This window comes from Schistocerca piceifrons, chromosome 8 (assembly GCF_021461385.2).
Source record: "Schistocerca piceifrons isolate TAMUIC-IGC-003096 chromosome 8, iqSchPice1.1, whole genome shotgun sequence".
NCBI lineage: Eukaryota > Metazoa > Arthropoda > Insecta > Orthoptera > Acrididae > Schistocerca > Schistocerca piceifrons.
In genome coordinates this window covers 373,337,176-373,357,775 of record NC_060145.1, presented here as the reverse complement: position 1 = coordinate 373,357,775, position 20,600 = coordinate 373,337,176, and the positions used below count along the sequence as shown (strand labels likewise).

The following is a 20,600-nucleotide window of genomic DNA, read 5'->3' as shown; positions in this document are numbered from 1 at the left end:
CCTTAAAAATCCAAAATAAACACAGTGGAAACGTTGTAATGCTTGAACTAAAGCCTGCAACTTTTAAATGTTATTAGTAGAAAAAGTAAATAGGCCAAATGACAGTCCAGTCAAAAAAGGCAGTAGTTTCTAAGATCGATTTATGTTTTCATTGTGGAAGTAATGTAAGGTCTCGTATGTTTTTACATGTGATTTGATTCTTTTTATAAATTATTACCATTGTGATGCTGCTATTACTCTTAGATGTAATTTATTTCCTTAGTGATTCGTGAATATAGACCCAAGATTATAACAATAGACACATATATACATCGATCTGAGAAACTACTGCCTTTTTTGATTGGACTGTAATTTGGCCTATTCACTTTTTCTACTAACAAAATTTAAAAGATGCAAGTTTTAATTCAAGCTTTACAACGTTTCCACAATATTTGTTTTGTCTTTTTAAGGTACTAACGGAAATATTAGTGGGTAGAACTTCAGAAGATGGCCGATATTTCTGTGTGTGAACCTTTACCGACTTCTAAAGAGAATAGAGAGTATTTACACGTGGCGGTGTCAGCTATCATCGACTACTATACTGAACTGCATTCCTGCGTATTACAAACAGGCATTATGAGAGGAAAAACTGTAACAAGCAATCATACATTTTGTCTTGTGAGAGTTGTCCATAATACATAAACACTACTGAAAGTCAGGAATGCAAATTATGAACATATTATTGCCACCACATTTTATTTTTTCCCCTTATTTGTATCTATATTTCGTCTTTTACAATGTCAGTGCTTTTTTTCCTCATATATCCCTACTTCCTTATCATGTTATCCAGTCATATATATATATATAATCTTGGGCCTATATTCACGAATCAAGAAGAAAATAGTTTACGTCTTAGTGTATTAGCAGCGTCATAATGGTAATAATTTAGAAAGACAATCAAAGCATATTATGGCGCTCTTTAATGAGAACTTAAAAAGTATTAAGAAGCGACTCGCAATTATGAAAATTTCATCGTGTTCGCGTACTGTTCAGAAAGGAGTGTCATTCTGCAGCACTCAATTTCGACAACCTTCCACAGGAAGTAAAGATGGTCAGTGACACACTTCAGGTTTGGAAGCTCTAGCAGAAGGCTGTCTTCAGGAACAGCTAAGTACTCATTTTGTGGTGGTTTATGTCACTGCAAATCATTGTAATGAATAACAACTAGGAAACAAGTGTTTTATAAATGAGACTCACGACTGCTACCTATTCGTGGCCTCTGGATTTGGCATTTCCATAGGTTTCGCAAAAGGTTTAAACGCAGCAGCAGTAAGGTTCCTAACAATAGCCCACGCCCATTACATTGCTTCTCCACAGATCATATTTGTTGATTTGAAATTAACATAATAGTTTATATAGATACATTGTTAATGTTGCTAATTCAGTTTAGATTAGATTTACTTTCATTCCAATTGATCCGTAGTGAGGAGGTCCTCCAGGATGTGGAACATGTCAGAAAAACAACAATATATGACAAATATATAATCTTGGGCCTATATTCACGAATCAAGAAGAAAATGATTTACATCTTAGTGTATTATTATTTCAGCAGCGCGATTCTTTCCATGAGCTTGTGATAATTTTTAAGTGATCCTGAGTAATTGATAAAGAGACTAAAATAGGCAATTAATAAATGCAGGCATCTAGAATGAATTAGTCACCACCATTTAGCTCTTGAAATGAGTGATTCAAACTTCGCACCAAAGACATCTCTAACTGTATTCGAGCGATATATGTTTTATTTATATAAAATATTTTTTTTACAATTTCAGCGGCTAATTATAATTATAGTATCAGAGATCCATATCGGTATAAATATTGTAGTCATCCTTGATCACTGAGGTGGGGGGTGTGAATATATGTGTTCAAGTTTTTCGCGCTGCGGCAGTTTCCCGCGTTCCTGCAGGGGTCGTGTGGACGGAAGTTGCTGAACTTTGAACAGGCAAGAGTAATACCGTGTTAAACATTTAGTGTGTAATGTTGTCTTCCAACGTTGCTTAAGCAATCTACTTACGTTCAGTATGCCTTATGTATTAGTATCTACACAGATACGATTGGTAAGAGTATTTACTGCGTTTGAAGTCTGTGCATGTTGGAAGTAGTGAGAGTATAATGAAGACACCGAAGTTTCGTATATCGTGACGGTTATTATGTTTTCAAAGTATGAGCGCCGTTGCATTGCAAAAGAACTGTTTGTGGGAAGCGAAAACCCGTTATTTTCAGCTCCTCTTCCACTGCGCTTATTGATAGAACTCAGTTTCATTTACGAATCAATTACTCCTGAATTGTTCACAATTATCGTTTAGACAGGATTTGCGGAAACAGTAGTATTGTATTGGACATTGCCATGTTATTTGAGAGCATATCTACTGTGAAATTAAATGTTAGGTGCACGGTTTCTCAAAAGAATTAAGCGGTAATAAAGTTACCAACTCCTTTGCAGTTTGCGCAGGAAGTGTTATTACTGGAATATAACTCTAAATTAGTCCAGCACTTTGCTTGAAATATATATAAGTAAACAGCAGTTTTGTATGTATTTAACACTGCCAGTTTCTCTGCCATTTATGCTTTTGTGAGAGAGAGACAAAGTTGTCTTATCACGTAAATGATTGTATGTTGCCTTGTTATTTGTGACATTTCCCCATTTGATGTGTGGCTTCCTATTTCTCTAAGTAACTTGTAAAACTATGCTGTTCTGTTGTAAACAGTACATTTTTTATTCTGTGCACACTATGCCTATGTTTTTAAGCATTGTGCATACTTCCTTGCTTAGAAATTTTCCAACCGTTGTGTATATTGTCATTGCTTCAGCCAGTTTCTCCTGTCCTTCCACGATAGATACACGCTGGAGTGTTGCTGTGGAAAAGCATGCTGTATATAACGAATGAGCCGTGGCATGACTAATCTTGAGTTGTTATTTCCTTTATATAGGAAAGAGGCCCAACGATTGTCGGTGATGAGAATTCTGATCCGGAGTTAATGCTTAAACTTGGCGCTGTTAAAAAAGTTGATCCTGGGAATAACTTGTAAGTCCTGAATTGTTTATCTGGCAACTTTTATGGTTGATAACCATGTACTGTTTATGTCTGTTCTTTTTTAGCTACGTTTACGTCTGTGACAAAGTGCCACGTGAGGTCCTAGATTCTCTGGAGGAACTGGGATATCATCTTGTAGGGACAGGTGGTGTAGGACAAACATACGTGTGGACAATGCACAAACCTGCTGGCATTTGAAAAGGTATTACATTGTTTCATAAAAGGGATAATTGGTGTTGTAAGTAGTTTAAACTCCTTGTTTTATAATTTATTAGTAGGCTGTTGGTGAACTGTTAATGCCCTTTTAATACATTTTAATTTTGAATTTTACTACCAATGCACTGCTCAGATATGTACCATTTTATGCTCATGTGCTATAAAGATCCCACTAGAACCTGTAATTGTTGGGTGCATGTGTGTAATTGCCTTTCTTATTAAGACTCTATCCATAATAGCAGGAAGTTTTTATTGTAATATGTTGTCATTTGCTTCACAATAGTATCTAGTGATGAGTTACATATGTAGTGAAGTGCTGTTGCCTGTTAATGCTCAAAGGTTTTTGTAAATTTTTAAAAGGTGTGTTTATTTGACAAAAACATACTATATAAGTAGTAGTGGGAATAACTTGTTAGGAAAGATGACTGGAAGATTGCATTCATTTTTTGCACATGTGTAACACCATATCTTTCAAAGAAATACTTGAAATTTCAGAAAACCGATTTCATAGTGTGATGGACTTACATATTTTGACAAAAAAATTAATTTCAAAGCTTGCATTTTAAAACAGCATCTCAGATAGTACCTTCAGAAGAGGAGCATTGGTTCAACGCTCAATGGATTATGTAAAGATAACGGAATGAAATTATGTTGAAAATACGTTATTTATTGAATTTAATAAAAAAAAAGTCTGCTGTATTGGCTTGTAAATTTATTGTTCAAGCAATTGCTGTTCTTTCCTTCTTAAGACTGTTTTATGCAGTGAATCTTATTTTTGTACTTTTTGTATTCCACATGCATTCTGCTTACTTAGGTGCCAGTTAGTGTTAGTTGCCAGACCTAGTCAATTTTCATACCACATACAAAAATCTCAACCCAGCCTAAAGATCAAAATTTGCTGTGCCATGCAGTAGCTGGCCAGAAACATTTTCCTGTGATGCGGACTGATACTTCACAAATAACATGTTGGAAATATCGACCAACCATTAGTAGTTTGAAACATTGTTGAAGAGAGTGTGTGTGTGTGTGTGTGTGTGTGTGTGTGTGTGTGTGTGTGTGTGTGTGTGTGTGTGTGTGTGTTTGTTATGAGAATGTAAATTGTTCTTTAATTGTACTAGTGCTCAGGAAACTTTTTTATTCTTTACAGGAACATTGGTGCATTTAAAACATGGCTAAAGTCCAGGTGATGAATGTTGTTGTACTCGACAATCCATCAGCTTTCTTGAATCCATTTCAGTTTGAAATAACATTTGAGTGTGTAGAAGATCTCCAGGAAGATCTCGAATGGAAAATAATTTATGTTGGTTCTGCAGAAAGTGAAGCATTTGATCAGGTAAGCAGAAGTGCTTTAAGCTCAGTATATTACAGGGCAAAACTAGCATACCACTATTGACAGAAATGTAAGTATCAACGAACGGTGTGAAACACAAAAAATTCTTAAAATTAACAAGAATATTCTGGGCTAAGTTGACTTCCAGTGAGATGGGGGGGAAAATTGAAAGCTAACAAATGTGTTCAGTGCTATACTTCCACAAATGTCATTGGTTTTGAAAACACTGTACATTAAATATTTAGTACTGAAAATATAAGCAGGTTAGCATTTATAGTTAATTCAGGTAGTGTAATAATGTGAAAACGTGCCGCTGCTGATGTTCGTTGAACCTGCTGTTATATTTCTTGACCATTTTTCCCCACTTGCCATCAGTGTGGCCTTCGGAATATATAGCAATAACTACAGCAACTTCCTGGTACTGACTTAATTTTCCATTTCCTGTAAAGTTGATAATTTGATAAGACAGCATTACATTGCCTTACCCTTACTGTTAGGCATCCTGTTTGGAAGGTGGTAGGACAGTGCATTGTTTCCTTAATTATTTTGCACAGTGCATTTGACTGTTTCATAAATTGTTAACTGAGTGAGTTTTTTTTTTTAGCTACTTATTTTTCTTTACAACAAACTCGCTTCCAAACATTAAAATTAGCTACCGCAGTCTTGGTCATTGTGGTGGACTTTACCTTGCTGATAGCGACATTGCAGGTATATCAAAGTAGAAGATAATGCTACATACCCAAATAAAGGAAATGTGCTGCTCATATAAAGTTTGTCTGTAGTGTGACAGTATTTAAGTTTAGAATTGGGGCATTGTTTCGTGGAGTAGGAGTCACAGCCTTCACCATTGTGGTATGGGAGTACACGAAACTAACAGCAGGTAATAAATGACCAACTGAGAGCTATTGGCAGACATGTTTTGTAGCAGTGAGTTGTAATAGTGCCAAATCCTGGTAGTAATATTACCATAGAGTAGTTCTGATCTTAAGATTTTTGCGATTTTAGTACAACAATAAAACTAATTTTAAGGACACTCTACATGAGTAACTGTAGCTGAACTACTCAACACACAATTTTGTCTTCACCAGTATCTTGTACTAATTACTGCCAACCTAGCCTTTGATACAGACAGATCTGTCATCACAACCTCCATTCCAAAAGGGAACATGTGATAGTTTTGTCAGAGTAATTTAAGGCAGCCTTGCAAGACTAAATGCAACTCGAAACAAGTTATAGTTGTCAAAGATTTCAATTTTGGTGTGCAAATTACATTGCCTTTATGCCTGCTTTTGTTGCAGGTTTATAACCATTTTTCCTTTGCCTATGTATAGATAATCTATCAGTATTATGAAAAGGATATTGCTACTTACCATATATCGGAGATGCTGAGTCACAGATAGGCACAACAAAAGGACTTTCACAATATAAGCCAAACTGGCTTCAGCTGCCAGAGACTGTGGTTTTGTGTGACTATGCAAGTGTCGTAATATTGTTACATTCCGTCCTGGCTTTTCCATTGTTTCGTAGATAATCTATGTATTTTAACAGATGAATGCCCTGTCTACCATTGCCACTATTCAAAATTTACACCGTGACTATATATCACTCATCTTTATATAATTACAATCCTGCCCCTCTGCTCCTAGGGCTCACAGTTCTTTAGTGCATGGTGCACACATATCCTGGACCTATTGCGGCCCTTTCTTCCTGGACTGAATTTTCTACCCAGTGCCACTCCCTGTCCTCATTGCTTCTCCTCTCTTGGTGTTACTTACACTGACCTGACTATCCAACAAGTCTCTTGAATTCCTTCTGGTTTTTGTTCCCCTTGCCATTTCTTTTCAGTCCTACCTTTTTGGCATTTTTGGTCCCCCTTTAGGGTTTGACCTCCACTTTCCAATTTTCTCTTTATAATGTGAGCCATTTGGGGAAGAAATCTCTCCCTAACATCTACGGTGTGGATACCTCTCCTTCCATCTTCCTTCCCTGCTGTAGCCCCTCTGTCCCATTTGGTCACCAGCAAGTTTAGCCAGTCCTCGTGGTGGGGCTATTAAGTACCCACCTGGCCAAGCTCGCTGACAGCACAGGGACTAAACTTCTGATACCTGAGCTGTTGCCTCCCCTTGTATGCCTAGGAATAGTTGCTTGTCATTCTGGGACATCAGGACTCCTGGCAACAATCACTGTGCCAGATGGCTCTTGCTGTGGCTGGATGGCACCTGTGGGGAGAGCCCCTGGTCAGAGTGGATGGTATCATAGCAAATGGTATTTGTAAGAAATGTATCAAGCTCCAAACAGCTGGTCATTCGCCTACAGCTGTTATGCAGTTGGTAATGGCTCTTTCAGTGCTGCTTCTTATGATTCTGTGGCCTTACCTTCTCTGGGTACACCCTGGGAGGAGGGCCAGGCTCATTGGCTTGCAGTGAAATACTTTCCCTGCAACTTGGTCTGCACTAGGACTTTCAGATGAATTAAAATACAATTGCATGATTACAGAAGACTATAATGTGTTGTTTAACAATGGAAACTCCATCCGTATTCTGTATCAATCTAGGAAAAGACAGATGTCTACTTAAAGATGAATAAAGTTGCAGACAGGCCCAATTAAGACAAATACAGCTTTTGGCCTCATCTTTAGTACTCCCCCCCTCACACACACGCACCACCAACCCCCCAGGGCGTCCACAACTCTTTCGTGGATATGTGCGTAGCGAGCACGGAACCCCGAGCTAATGTGGCCCTCCTTCCTTTCCAGGCTGCATACCTTCCTTTTCCGCATCCTTCCCCATCCCCCATTTTCGCCCTCCCCTCACCTATGGCTCTTTCCTCTCCTTCCCTTCCCCCCCCTCTGGGAGTATGTTTTGTGCCTACGTCCGGAGATGGACACTCGAAAATGTAACACATTCTTCGCTTTCTCTGCTTGCACGTCTTCATCCTTCCTTTGTCCTTCTCTTTTCCTTGCCTCTTCTCTTTACCCTTCTCTCCGCTGTGGCACTTGAGACCTCTCTTCTTTCCTTTCCCTTTCTTTGTTTTCCCTTTCTCTTTTTTCCTCCCTGTGCGTGTCTGAAGGCCGACCCACGCAATTTCATCCGTAGCCGGTGACAGGGTAACGCGTAATTCCCCGCCCCAGGTAGACAGGTAGGACACGTATGTACCCCCTGGTAACGGCCAGGCCCAGGGAGGGATGATTACCCGAGTTGATACCTTCCGAAAGTGCCGATTGGTCCCTCTATCCATTTCTCGGGAGGTGTGACCTGAGGTGTGAACAATCACCTAAGGCGGGAGTGCCCTCAGAGAGGGCCCCCACAAGGGAGGAGCGCGTCATCAGAGACACCGGTAATCATGGGGGAGTCTTCCGCAATGGTTTCCTCATCTTCCACTATGTCTGCTAACAAGTGTAAGTTCACTGAGTCTCAGCCACAGACAATTCTTCCATCGTTGCCACAGTTCCTTGTTGTTTCTCGGTCTGACAAAGGTCACGACTTCTCCACGGTCAACCCTTTCATTATTCAGAAAGATGTCGACGCAATTGCAGGTCCTGTAAAGTCTTGTTCCAGATTACGGAATGGCACCTTGTTAGAAACAGTCAGTGCCCTCCAGGCACAAAAATTGCTGCGTACTTCGCTGCTCCACACCTTCCCTGTCCGGGTGGAAGCGCACTGCACTTTAAATTCCTCACGTGGAGTCGTTTATACACGCTCCCTCTACGGACTGTCCAACGAGGAAATTCAACACTGCCTGTCTGACCAGGGCGTAACGGCTGTTCGTAGTCATGAAAAGGGTTGACACGAACATCGTTTCAACCCATACTGTCTTCTTGACATTTGACAGAGTTCAACTCCCATCGAAAATAAAAGCGGGCTATGAGATAATTTCCGTTTGCCCCTACGTCCCAAACCCTACGCGTTGCTATTGGTGTCACCGGTTCAATCATACCAGCCAGTCCTGTTCCAACCCGGCCAAATGTGCAAGTATGCCCATGAGGGTGCTTGTCCACCTCCATCCCCTCGTTGCATTAACTGTATGGGTGACCTCTCGAGATTACCCCATTTTAAAGATGAAAAGCTCATTCAGAATATCAGAGTGAAGGAAAAGGTGTCCACCTTTGCTGCTCGAAAATTATTCGCCAGTCGAAAGCCCACTGTGCCTCAGACAGGAAAATACAGCACTGTCCTTGCCTCTCCTCGGCCAACAAAGGAGGCAGCCATGCAGACTTGTGATCTCACCTTTAGTGACACTGTCGTCAGATCAGCCAGCGCAAAGATCGCCCGTTCAACCTCCCCACTTTTGCCTGCTCACTCTATGGCTCACCCTTCATCGGGTTCTGCTAAATCTCGATCCCAAAAATCAGACACCCGGACTTCCAAAAAAGAGCATACTCGTGAAGATTTTTTACGTACCCCAACTTCACAACCATTGGTTCCTTCTCCATCTAAACACCATATTTCCAAGAAGGCTAATAAGAAACCCAGTTCCTCTCCTCCACCACGGCGTGTCTCATCTACAGCACCACCTGGTGGTAACGACCCTCGGCCGTCTTCTGTGTCGCCGAGGCGCACTGCTGGCGGCCGATCAACCGTCCGATCGCTGGTGGCAGGAACTGCTCTTGAACAACCTATGGATCAGGATCTTCTGCCTTCGGCTGAGTGCCGTTCCACGCTGTCGGTCGCAAGCTCTGAGCAGTCGTTGATGGCAACTTTGGTCACATCTTCCATTTTCTGTCCGCCCTATGTCCATTATCCATTCGAATATCTGCGGCATTCGAGCCAATCGGGATGAATTGACAATCCTCTTATGATCCTACTCAACAGTCATCTTCTGTCTTCAGGAAACAAAGCTGCGTCCCCATGACCGCTTTGTTTTCCCCCATTTTCAGTCAGTCCGATTTGATCTCCCCTCTGTTGAAGGCACTCCAGCACATGGAGGACTCGTGATTCTTCTCCATAATTCTCTCCATTATCACCCAATCCCCTTAAACACTTCCACCGAGCGAGGTGGCGCAGTGGTTAGCACACTGGACTCGCATTCGGGAGGACGACGGTTCAATCCCGTCTCCGGCCATCCTGATTTAGGTTTTCCGTGGTTTCCCTAAATCACTTCAGGCAAATGCCGGGATGGTTCCTTTGAAAGGGCACGGCCGATTTCCTTCCCCATCCTTCCCTCACCTGAGCTTGCGCTCCGTCTCTAATGACCTCGTTGTCGATGGGACGTTAAACACTAATCTCCTCCTCCTCCTCCTCCTTAAACACTTCCTTCCAAGCAGTCGCTGTCCGTCTTTCCCTTTCTGGATACACCTTCTCTCTTCGTACTGTATACATTCCATCGTCCACATCAATGGCACGAGCTGATCTCCTTCATCTTCTTGGTCAGCTTCCACCCCCCCCTATTTGCTGGTTGGGGACTTCAATGCCCACCACCCGCTTTGGGGATCTCCACATCCCGCGTGGCTCACTATTGCTAGACGTCTTCCACCAAGCGGATCTTGTTTGCCTCAACACTGGGGACCCTACATTTTTGTCTGCCTCCACGACAAATTTCTCTCATTTGGACCTTTCGGTCGGTACTGTTCCGCTAGCTCGGTGCTTCGAATGGTTCGCCCTTGCTGATACACACTCGAGTGACCATTTTCCATGTATCCTTAGATTGCAGCCACAACTGCCATATATGCGCCCAAGACGCTGGAAGTTTGCCCAAGCCGATTTGTCACTTTTTTCGTCTCTAGCGACATTTGATGACAGTCACTTTCCTAGCGTCGATGATGAGGTCACTCATATTACAGACGTTATTCTTACAGCTGTGGAACGTTCAATACCTCGCAGCTCCGAATGGCCCCGGCGCCCACCCAGTTCCTTGGTGTAACGAGGCATGCCGTGACACAATACGTGAGCTGTGACGTGCTCTTCGCGTTTCCGGACACCATCCTACTTTGGCCAACTGTATCCGCTATAAGCAGTTACGTGCGCGATGCAGTCGCTTCATCCGTGATAGCAAGAAGGCAAGCTGGGACTTCTTTACTAGCTCATTTAACACCTTCACTCCCTCTTCGGAAGTTTGGAGTCGGATTCGGCAGTTATCAGGCGCACCTAGTTTCTCCCCGGTCTCTGGGCTCACAGTCGCGCATGATACATTAGTGGACCCTGTCGCAATTTCTAACTCATTGGGTCAGCACTTTGCTGAGATTTCGAGCTCTTCAAATTACCCGCCAGCGTTTCTCCCGAAGAAACGCAGCAGAACTGCGACCTCTTGCTTTCTCCTTTAAAAATAGCAAAAGCTACAATACTGTTTTCTCCATGTGGGAACTCCAACATGCACTCTATTCTTCTCGCTCCTCCGCCGCAGGACCGGATGGTATCCACATCCAAATGTTGCTGCATTTATCATACCATAGTCTGCATTACCTCCTTCGCCTTTATAATCGAATTTGGACCGACAGTACTTTACACAGGAGATGGCGGGAAGCTATCGTCGTTCCTGTTCCGAAACCTGGAAAGGACAAACATCTCCCCTCTAGCTATCACCCCATTTCTCTCACGAGTAGTGTAAGGTTTTGGAGCGTATGGTGAATTGCCGTTTAGCTTGGTGGCTGGAGTCCCGCAGTCTTTTAACACCTGCCCAATGCGGTTTCCGAAAGCATCGTTCTGCAGTTGACCATCTTGTTGCTCTCTCCACTTATATCGTGAACAATTTTCTCCAGAAACGCCAAACGGTAGCAATAGTTCTTGATCTGGAGAGAGCATATGATACCTGTTGGAGGACAGGCATCCTCCGCACACTGTCCTCTTGGGGCTTTCGTGGTCGGTTGCCCCTTTTTCTTCGTGAATTTATGGCAGAACGCACATTTAAAGTGCGGGTGAACACTACTCTCTCCTGTACTTTCTCCCAAGAAAATGGGGTACTCCAGGGCTCCGTGCTAAGTGTTGTACTGTATGCCATTGTCATAAATCCAATTATGGATTGTCTCCTTCCTGATGTCTCGGGCTCCCTCTTTGTGGACGATTTTGCGATCTACTACAGCTCTCAATGGACCAGCCTTCTTGAACGACGTCTTCAAGGCTGGCTCGATCGCCTCCACTCTTGGAGCATCGAAACAGGCTTTCGCTTTTCTCCCAGTAAGACCGTTTGTGTTAATTTTTGGCGACGTCAGGAGTTTCTTCCACCTTCCTTACATCTAAGACCTGTCAACCTTCAGTTTCTGGACGTCGCTAAATTCTTGGGTCTTATGTTTGACAGAAAACTGTGCTGGTCCTCCCACGTTTCCTATCTTTCGGCTTGCTGTCTGCAATCCCTCGAAACCCTCAGTGTCCTGAATGGTACCTCCTGGGGAGTGGACCGAGTGGTCCTTCTCCGCCTCTATCGCGCCTTAGTGCGCTCGAAATTGGACTATGGAAGCATAGTTTACTCCTCTGCTCGGCTGTCTATTCTTCGTTGTCTCGACTCTATCCACCACTGTGGATTACGTTTAGTGTCTGGAGCTTTTTACACCAGCCCTGTGGAAAGCCTTTATGCTGAGACTGCTGAACCTCCGCTGTCCAATCGGCGAGCTGTCCTTCGAAGTCGGTATGCTAGCCATTTGTCTTCCATGCCTGCTAATCCGGCACATGACGTTTTTTCGACGCCTCCTTGGATTTAGGGTATGCAGGCCGCCCTTCCTCCCTACTACCACCGGGAGTCTGCTTCCGTCAACTGCTCCATTCTCTTTCCTTCTGCTTTCCTAAAACTTTCTTGACAACTTGGGGTACAGCACCGCCTTGGCTCTGTCCCCGGACCTGCCTGCTCCGTGATCTTTGTCAGTTTCCCAAGGATGGTACCCCTTCACTTGTTTATAGTCGGGCATTTTCTGCTCTACGCGCACAAATGGAGGATGCCACATTTATATACACTGATGACTCAAAAACATCGTTAGGTGTAGGGAGTGCCTATATTGTTGGCGACACTCCAGATCGATTTCGGCATTCCGACCAGTGTTCGGTTTATACTGCGGAGCTTCACGCTGTCCAATACATCCGTCACCATCAGCGGATACAGTATGTTATCTGTTCAGATTCTCTCAGCTCTCTCCTCAGTCTCAAAGCTCTCTACCCTGTCCACCCTCTGGTTCACCGGATTCAGGGCTGCCTACGCTTGCTCCACTTGGGGGGCGTCTCGGTGGTGTTCCTCTGGATCCCTGGACACGTTGGTATCTGTGGAAATGAGGCGGCCGATATAGCGGCCAAGGCTGCAGTCTCTCTTCTTCGATCAGCTATTCGCACGATTCCCTCCGCCGATCTATGGAGTGTTTTATGTCGTCGTGTTGTTCTTTTATGGCATGCACTTTGGTCCACACTTCCCCATAATAAGTTGCGGGACGTGAAAGCTCTTCCCTGTACTTCGACCTCTTCCTCACGAACGCGTTGTCAGGAGGTGGTAATTTTAACTAGACTCCGGATAGGCACTGTCTTTTTAGCCATCAGCAAGCGGCGATTCTCCCCCACTCGGTCCCCACTGCTCTCAGCTGTGGACGGTAAGACACCTTTTACTTGAGTGCCCCTATTTTACTTCGTTACGCGCCTGTCTGCAGCTGTCGCCTGAAATATCGTCCATTTTAGCAGATGACACGCGCTCAGCCGATCGTGTTCTTGAGTTTATTAGTGCCAGTGAGATGACGTCAGTCATTTGAAGCTCTTTTTGGGGACAACCAACCCCTTTCTGTCGAGGTTTTTTAAGCTTTCCTTCTGCTTTTAGTTTCTCCAATTTTTTGAGTTTTGTTCCCATTGCTGCTGGTTTCCATTTTCGTTTTTTACCTTTTCTGAAGTCAGACCGGATGCTAACGACAAAAACAACAAACACAACTCTACCAACTCCAGCACCTCAGGCCATTTGTTTTCTGATTTTATTTTTTGTTTTATTATTTGAAATGGAGTGTTTCATTCCATATTATTGCTCAGTTTCAACTCTTTGATGAATTTCAAGTGTACAGCTTCGTATTCTGAAGCTTAATACCAGGTAGGGGCTCCTGTTTCTTTAGCCATAATGAAAGATCTGATAATGCGCCAAGTGCTGTTTCCTTATTTGGCATTCCTTATAGGGATAGAATATAATAAAACATTTGCCCTAAGTATAATAACTATATATGTCCCGTCCAAACATGTTGCACATGGTCACTTGACCACACTACACTCAAAATTCCAAACAGAAAGCCAACAAGAGGCATATGAACAGAGCAAGCACAAGCTTTGTGTTATCATAGTTGTGCTCGCGCACTAGTGTCTGTCTTCTGGTGATCTCTGGCAACTATTCAGATAAACTATTCCTGATAAGTTGTGAAAAAGTTACCAATGGTGGTTTGAGAAGTAGTACTTTAATAATAATAATAATAATATAATAAAAATAATAATAAAAATAAAAATAAAAAATAAGAAAAAAATAAGAAACTAGACAAAGGCTAACAAAAATACTGAAAACAGAATTGACAGCAAGAAACAAGACAAAAGCTATAAATACTTATGCTATACCAATATTGACCTACTCATTTGGAGTAGTGAAATGGAGTAACACAGACCTAGAAGCACTCAATACACTTACACGTTCACAATGCCGCAAATGTAGAATACATCACATACATTCAGCAACGGAAAGATTCACATTAAGCAGAAAGGAAGGAGGAAGGGGTTCATCGACATAAAAAACCTACATTATGGACAGGTAGACAATTTAAGAAAATTCTTTCTAGAACGAGCAGATACTAGCAAATTACACAAAGCAATCACTCATATAAATACATCGGCTACACCACTGCAATTTCATAACCACTTCTACAACCCTTTGGATCACGTAACATCAACAGATACGAAGAAAGTAAATTGGAAAAAGAAAACACTACATGGCAAGCACCCGTATCATCTAACACAGCCACACATCGATCAAGACGCATCCAACACATGGCTAAGAAAAGGCAATATATACAGTGAGACGGAAGGATTCATGATTGCAATACAGGATCAAACAATAAACACCAGTTATTACAGCAAGCATATTATTAAAGATCCCAATACCACAACAGATAAATGCAGACTTTGCAAACAACAAATAGAAACAGTAGATCACATCACAAGTGGATGTACAATACTAGCAAATACAGAATACCCCAGAAGACATGACAATTTAGCAAAAATAATACATCAACAGCTTGCCTTACAACATAAAACTCATAAAACAACACGTTCCCACATACAAGTATGCACCACAAAATGTACTGGAGAATGATGAATACAAATTATACTGGAACAGAACCATTATAACAGATAAAACAACACCACATAACAAACCTGACATCATACTCACCAATAAAAAGAAGAAATTAACACAACTAATCGAAATATCCATACCCAATACAACAAATATGCGAAAGAAAACAGGAGAAAGAATTGAAAAATACATCCAACTGGCTGAGGAAGTCAAGGACATGTGGCATCAGGATAAAGTTGACATTATACCAATTATACTATCAACTACAGGAGTCATACCACACAATAGCCACCAGTACATCAATGCAATACAGCTACATCCAAACTTGTATATACAACTACAGAAATCTGTAATTATTGATATATGTTCAATTACCCGAAAGTTCCTAAATGCAATGTAACATATACCATACATTTAAAAGGAAGTCACCCTTGATCAACGTCCGCGTCACTTTCCAGTTTTGACCAGACATAACGTCTGAGAAAAGAAAGAATAAGTGTATTTTTAGCTGAGAAATCAGGGATTTTTTTTCCTTTTTTTTGTGCATGTATACACTGGCTGATATCCATTACTTCTTGCAAATTCAGGGAGTTCTGGATCTGGTTCATGAAGTTGTTTTTCATAGAGACCTCTTCCTTCAAACTGATTGAGGGAGGTGCCAGCTCAGAAGTGAAGGTTATGTCTTCCAGGTGTGATGTGAAGCCCCAATGTCCCTCCACCCATGATGTGCTTGTGGTTTGGGCACATGTCTTCCCGCTGTATGGTGAGCCCTCTCCATGGTGAGTGCGGACACCCACTCCTGAGGGAAGCACCTGCTTGTGTGTGTTCGTCACAGCTGTCACTCCTCAGGCTCATCAGATTGCCCGGGTTATAAGAAAGGGAAAAAAGATCAGGAGTAAAAGTCCCTTGATTATTTATCCTACCTTTAGACTCCTCTGAAATATGGCCAACTAGACCATCTGTCGATGATTTCTGATTTTACCTCCAGTACGTTCTTTCCACGTCCTTCCTACCCAAGTCTCCCCCTCTCCCCCCCTCTCCCCCCCATCATCCTCTCCCCCTCTCCCCCCATCTTCCTCTCCCCCTCTCCCCCCATCTTCCTCTCCCCCTCTCCCCCCCCATCTCCTCTCCCCCTCTCCCCCCCCATCTTCCTCTCCCCCTCTCCCCCCATCTTCCTCTCCCCCCTCTCCCCCCCCATCTTCCTCTCCCCCTCTCCCCCCCATCTTCCTCTCCCCCCCATCTTCCTCTCCCCCCCATCTTCCTCTCCCCCCCAACATCCTCACCCCCCCATCTTCCTCTCCCCCCCATCTTCCTCTCCCCCCCATCTTCCTCTCCCCCCCATCTTCCTCTCCCCCCCATCTTCCTCTCCTCCCCCATCTTCCTCTCCCCCCCATCTTCCTCTCCCCCCCCATCTTCCTCTCCCCCCCCATCTTCCTCTCCCCCCCCATCTTCCTCTCCCCCCCCATCTTCCTCTCCCCCCCCATCTTCCTCTCCCCCCCCATCTTCCTCTCCCCCCCATCTTCCTCTCCCCCCCACTTCCACACCCCCCCATCTTCCTCTCCCCCCCCCCATCTTCCTCTCCCCCCCCATCTTCCTCTCCCCCCCCCATCTTCCTCTCCCCCCCCCATCTCCTCTCCCCCCCCATCTTCCTCTCCCCCCCATCTTCCTCTCCCCCCCCATCTTCCTCTCCCCCCCCATCTTCCTCTCCCCCCCATCTTCCTCTCCCCCCCCATCTTCCTCTCCCCCCCATCTTCCTCTCCCCCCCATCTTCCTCTCCCCCCATCTTCCTCTCCCCCCCATCTTCCTCTCCCCCCCATCTTCCTCTCCCCCCCATCTTCCTCTCCCCCCCCATCTTCCTCTCCCCCCCCATCTTCCTCTCCCCCCCATCTTCCTCCCCCCCCATCTTCCTCTCCCCCCCATCTTCCTCTCCCCCCCCATCTTCCTCTCCCCCCCCCCATCTTCCTCTCCCCCCCCATCTCCTCTCCCCCCCCATCTTCCACTCCCCCCCACTTCCACACCCCCCCCCCCATCTTCCTCTCTCCCCCCCCATCTCCTCTCTCCCCCCCCATCTTCCTCACTCCCCACCCCATCTCCTCTCTCCCCCCCCATCTCCATCTCTCCCCCCCCATCCCACACACCCCCCCCATCTCCACTCACCCCCCCATCTCCATCTCTCCCCCCCCATCTCCATCACTCCCCCCCCCATCCCATCTCTCCCCCCCCATCACCATCTCCCCCCCCATCTCCATCCACCCCCCCCCAACTCCATCACTCCCCCCCCATCTCCAACTCTCCCCCCCAACTCCATCACCCCCCCCCCATCTCCATCTCTCCCCCCCCATCTCCATCTCTCCCCCCCCATCTCCATCACTCCCCCCATCACCATCTCACCCCCCCCATCTCCACACTCCCCCCCCCATCTCCATCACTCCCCCCCCATCTCCATCCTCCCCCCCCCCATCACCATCTCCCCCCCCCCATCACCATCTCTCCCCCCCCATCTCCATCTCTCCCCCCCCACTCCATCACTCCCCCCCCATCCCATCACCCCCCCCCATCTCCATCCTCCCCCCCCACTCCATCACTCCCCCCCATCTCCATCTCTCCCCCCCCATCCCATCTCACCCCCCCCATCACCATCTCTCCCCCCCCATCTCCATCTCTCCCCCCCCATCTCCAACTCTCCCCCCCCCATCTCCCACTCCCCCCCCACTCCCCTCCCCCCCCATCCCCCTCCCCCCCCATCACCCACTCCCCCCCCATCTCCCACTCCCCCCCCACACCCACACCCCCCCCATCACCCCACCCCCCCACCCATCTCCCTCTCCCCCCACCCATCACCCTCCCCCCCACCCATCTCCCCCCCCCCCATCACCCTCCCCCCCCCATCTCCCACCCCCCCCATCTCCCTCTCCCCCCCATCTCCCACTCCCCCCCCATCTCCCTCTCCCCCCCATCTCCCTCTCCCCCCCATCTCCCTCTCCCCCCCATCCCCACTCCCCCCCCATCACCCACACCCCCCCCATCTCCCTCACCCCCCCATCTCCCACTCCCCCCCCATCACCCTCTCCCCCCCCCAACTCCCTCTCCCCCCCCCACTCCCACACCCCCCCCCATCTCCCTCTCCCCCCCCATCTCCCACACCCCCCCCCATCACCCTCACCCCCCCTCCCCCCCATCCCCTCACCCCCCCCCCCCCATCTCCCTCCCCCCCTCCCCCCCATCACCCTCTCCCCCCCACCCCCCCATCTCCCTCTCCCCCCCCCCCCCCCATCTCCCTCACCCCCCACCCCCCATCTCCCTCTCCCCCCTCCCCCCCATCTCCCTCTCCCCCCCTCCCCCCCATCTCCCTCTCCCCCCCCCATCTCCCTCTCCCCCCTCCCCCCCCTCTCCCTCTCCCCCCCTCCCCCCCATCTCCCTCTCCCCCCACCCCCCCCATCTCCCTCTCCCCCCTCCCCCCCATCTCCCTCTCCCCCCCTCCCCCCCATCTCCCTCTCCCCCCCTCCCCCCCATCTCCCTCTCCCCCCCTCCCCCCCATCTCCCTCTCCCCCCCTCCCCCCATCTCCCTCTCCCCCCCTCCCCCCATCTCCCTCTCCCCCCCTCCCCCCCATCTCCCTCTCCCCCCTCCCCCCCATCTCCCCCTCCCCCCCTCCCCCCCATCTCCCTCTCCCCCCCCTCCCCCCCATCTCCCTCGCTCCCCCCCTCCCCCCCTTTTCCCTCGCCCCCCCCCACCCCCCCATCTCCCTCGTCCCCCCCTCCCCCCCATCTCCCTCGTCCCCCCCTCCCCCCCATCTCCCTCGTCCCCCCCTCCCCCCCATCTCCCCCCTCCCCCCCTCCCCCCCATCTCCCCCCTCCCCCCCTCCCCCCATCTCCCCCCTCCCCCCCTCCCCCCCATCTCCCCCCTCCCCCCCTCCCCCCCATCTCCCCCCTCCCCCCCCTCCCCCCCATCTCCCCCCTCCCCCCCTCCCCCCCATCTCCCTCGTCCCCCCCTCCCCCCCTCCCCCCCATCTCCCTCGTCCCCCCCCTCCCCCCCTCCCCCCCATCTCCCTCGTCCCCCCCCCTCCCCCCCTCCCCCCCATCTCCCTCTCCCCCCCCCTCCCCCCCTCCCCCCCATCTCCCTCTCCCCCCCCCCTCCCCCCCATCTCCCTCTCCCCCCCCCCTCCCCCCCTCCCCCCCATCTCCCTCTCCCCCCCCTCCCCCCCTCCCCCCCATCTCCCTCTCCCCCCCCCTCCCCCCCATCTCCCTCTCCCCCCCCCCTCCCCCCCTCCCCCCCATCTCCCTCTCCCCCCCCCTCCCCCCCTCCCCCCATCTCCCTCTCCCCCCCCCCTCCCCCCTCCCCCCCATCTCCCTCTCCCCCCCCCCTCCCCCCCCTCCCCCCCATCTCCCTCTCCCCCCCATCTCCCCCCCTCCCCCCCCATCTCCCTCTCCCCCCCATCTCCCCCCCTCCCCCCCATCTCCCTCTCCCCCCCATCTCCCCCCCTCCCCCCCATCTCCCTCTCCCCCCCATCTCCCCCCCCTCCCCCCCTCCCCCCCATCCCCCCCTCCCCCCCCATCTCCCTCTTCTCCCCCCCTCCCCCCCCATCTTCCTCTTCTCCCCCCCTCCCCCCCATCTTCCTCTTCTCCCCCCCTCCCCCCCCATCTTCCTCTTCTCCCCCCCTCCCCCCCATCTTCCTCTTCTCCCCCCCTCCCCCCCCATCTTCCTCTTCTCCCCCCCTCCCCCCCCATCTTCCTCTTCTCCCCCCCCTCCCCCCCCATCTTCCTCTTCTCCCCCCCCTCCCCCCCACCTTCCTCTTCTCCCCCCCTCCCCCCCACCTTCCTCTTCTCCCCCCCTCCCCCCCACCTTCCTCTTCTCCCCCCCTCCCCCCCACCTTCCTCTTCTCCCCCCCTCCCCCCCACCTTCCTCTTCTCCCCCTCTCGCCCTCTCCCTTTTCTCTGGATGTCCACCGGGCTGGAGGACTGCTATGTGGGACACACATTCCGCTGTGCTTTAATGATGCCTACTCTCTTTCGGCAGCTGGATCTTGCAGAAGCCTGTTGCCCTCCTCAACCTATGAGGAGGAGGAGGAGGGGTGGTGGTGGTGGTGGTGGTGGTGGTGGTGGTGGTGGTGGTGGTGGTGGCTCCCCTTACAACAACAGTCTGACCTCTTACACTATGTAATTAAAAGTATTCTGACACCTGGCTGAAAATAAGTTAAAAGTTCCTGATGACCTCCATTGGTAATGCTGGAATTCAATATGGCCTTTGCCCATCCTTACCCTTGATAACAGCTTCCACTCTCTCAGGCATATCTTCAAGCAGCTGCTGGAAAGTTTGCTGTGGAATAGCAGCCAATTCTTCAGAGTGCTGCACTGAGAGGAGGTATCGATGTCAGTCGGTGAGGCCTGGCATGAAGTCAGCATTCCAAACCATCCTAAAGGTGTTCTACAGGATTCAGGTCAGGACTCTGTGCAGGCCAGCCCATTACAGGGATGTTAGTGTTGTATAACCCCTCCACCACAGGCTGTGCATATGCACAGGTACTCGATCATGTTGAAAGATGGAATTGCCATTCCCAGATTGCTCTTCAACAGCAAGAAGGTACTTAAAACATCAGTGTAGGCATGTTCTGTGATAGTACCATGCAGAACAAAGGGGTGCAAGCCGCCTCCATGGAAAACGTGACCACACTGTTACACCACCACCTCTGAAGTTTACTGTTGGCACTACACATGCTGGTAGATGACATTCACCAGGCATTTGCCATACCCACACAGTC

General features: G+C 48.2%; 1 protein-coding gene across 1 annotated transcript in view; it reads left to right on the top strand.

Annotated features, from left to right (window-relative positions):
* Positions 1-3,139: 3,139 nt before the first annotated feature.
* Positions 3,140-20,600, top strand: part of LOC124711287 (histone chaperone ASF1) — a 42,875-nt gene continuing 25,414 nt past the window's right edge. Inside the window, exons 1-2 of the mRNA XM_047241291.1 lie at positions 3,140-3,276; positions 4,438-4,623. Of these exons, the coding sequence (XP_047097247.1) occupies positions 4,459-4,623 (165 nt within the window). The 5' untranslated portion in view covers positions 3,140-3,276; positions 4,438-4,458. The remainder of the gene's footprint in view (positions 3,277-4,437; positions 4,624-20,600) is intronic.